This window comes from Apteryx rowi, unplaced genomic scaffold (genome assembly GCF_003343035.1).
Source record: "Apteryx rowi isolate R43461 unplaced genomic scaffold, aptRow1 scaffold_103, whole genome shotgun sequence".
Taxonomy (NCBI): Eukaryota; Metazoa; Chordata; class Aves; order Apterygiformes; family Apterygidae; genus Apteryx; species Apteryx rowi.
In genome coordinates this window covers 1,425,705-1,426,483 of record NW_020447231.1, presented here as the reverse complement: position 1 = coordinate 1,426,483, position 779 = coordinate 1,425,705, and the positions used below count along the sequence as shown (strand labels likewise).

General features: G+C 44.6%; 1 protein-coding gene across 1 annotated transcript; it reads right to left on the bottom strand.

Moving 5' to 3' along the window:
* Nucleotides 1-359: 359 nt before the first annotated feature.
* LOC112966365 (histone H2A-beta, sperm-like) lies at nt 360-779 on the bottom strand. Its single transcript, XM_026066387.1, has one exon. It carries the CDS (start codon nt 777-779, stop codon nt 360-362), a length of 420 nt encoding a protein of 139 aa, XP_025922172.1.

Here is a 779-nt window from a genome sequence, read left to right as displayed (position 1 = left end):
AGGGTTACTCACTTCTAAAACAAAGTTAGACTAATTATGAAATGTTAAACTAGTTGTGCTGTGAACCTGTAGAGGAGGAAGAGTTTAAATGAATGGCTATGCATGTCTGGTCTCCTTTGCCTGTTACACAGCCATTACTATAACACCTTTCAAGGTAAGTATGTATTCAACTTAAGTGTGTTGAGTTGGGCATAGAATGCAGTACCATGTTTCTTCTAAGAACTTTATTATAAACTTTAAAAAAATACATTAAAAATAGTGGAAAAAATACTTGAGAAAGAAGTAAACACACACTTAGCATTAGTGCTACTGAGTCCCATCATCCATAAGTGCAGAAATCAGACCAGAAAAAGCAAGTTTCAGTGGCTACCAAGTTGCTCCTGGGAAGGAGCAGTTTCTTTGAGAGTTTTCTTAGGAAGGAGCTGGGAAAGGATATTTGGCATAACCCCTCCTTGGGCGATGGTCACRCAAGCRAACAGCTTGTTCAGCTCTTCGTCATTTCTCACAGCCAGCTGGATGTGTCGTGGCAGGATCCTRGCTTTCTTGTTCTCCCGTGCAGCATTTCCCGCCAGCTCCAGGATCTCCGCGCTCAGGTACTCCAGCACTGCAGCCAGGTAGATGGCAGCACCAGGACCTATCCTCTCAGCATAGTTCCCTCTCTTAAGCAGCCTGTAGACACGACCCACAGGGAACTGCAGGCCAGCCTTGGCTGATTTTGTTTTCTTTGGTGCAGCTCCAGGTCTGCCAGCCACTGCATTTTTCTTTCCACGTCCAGACAT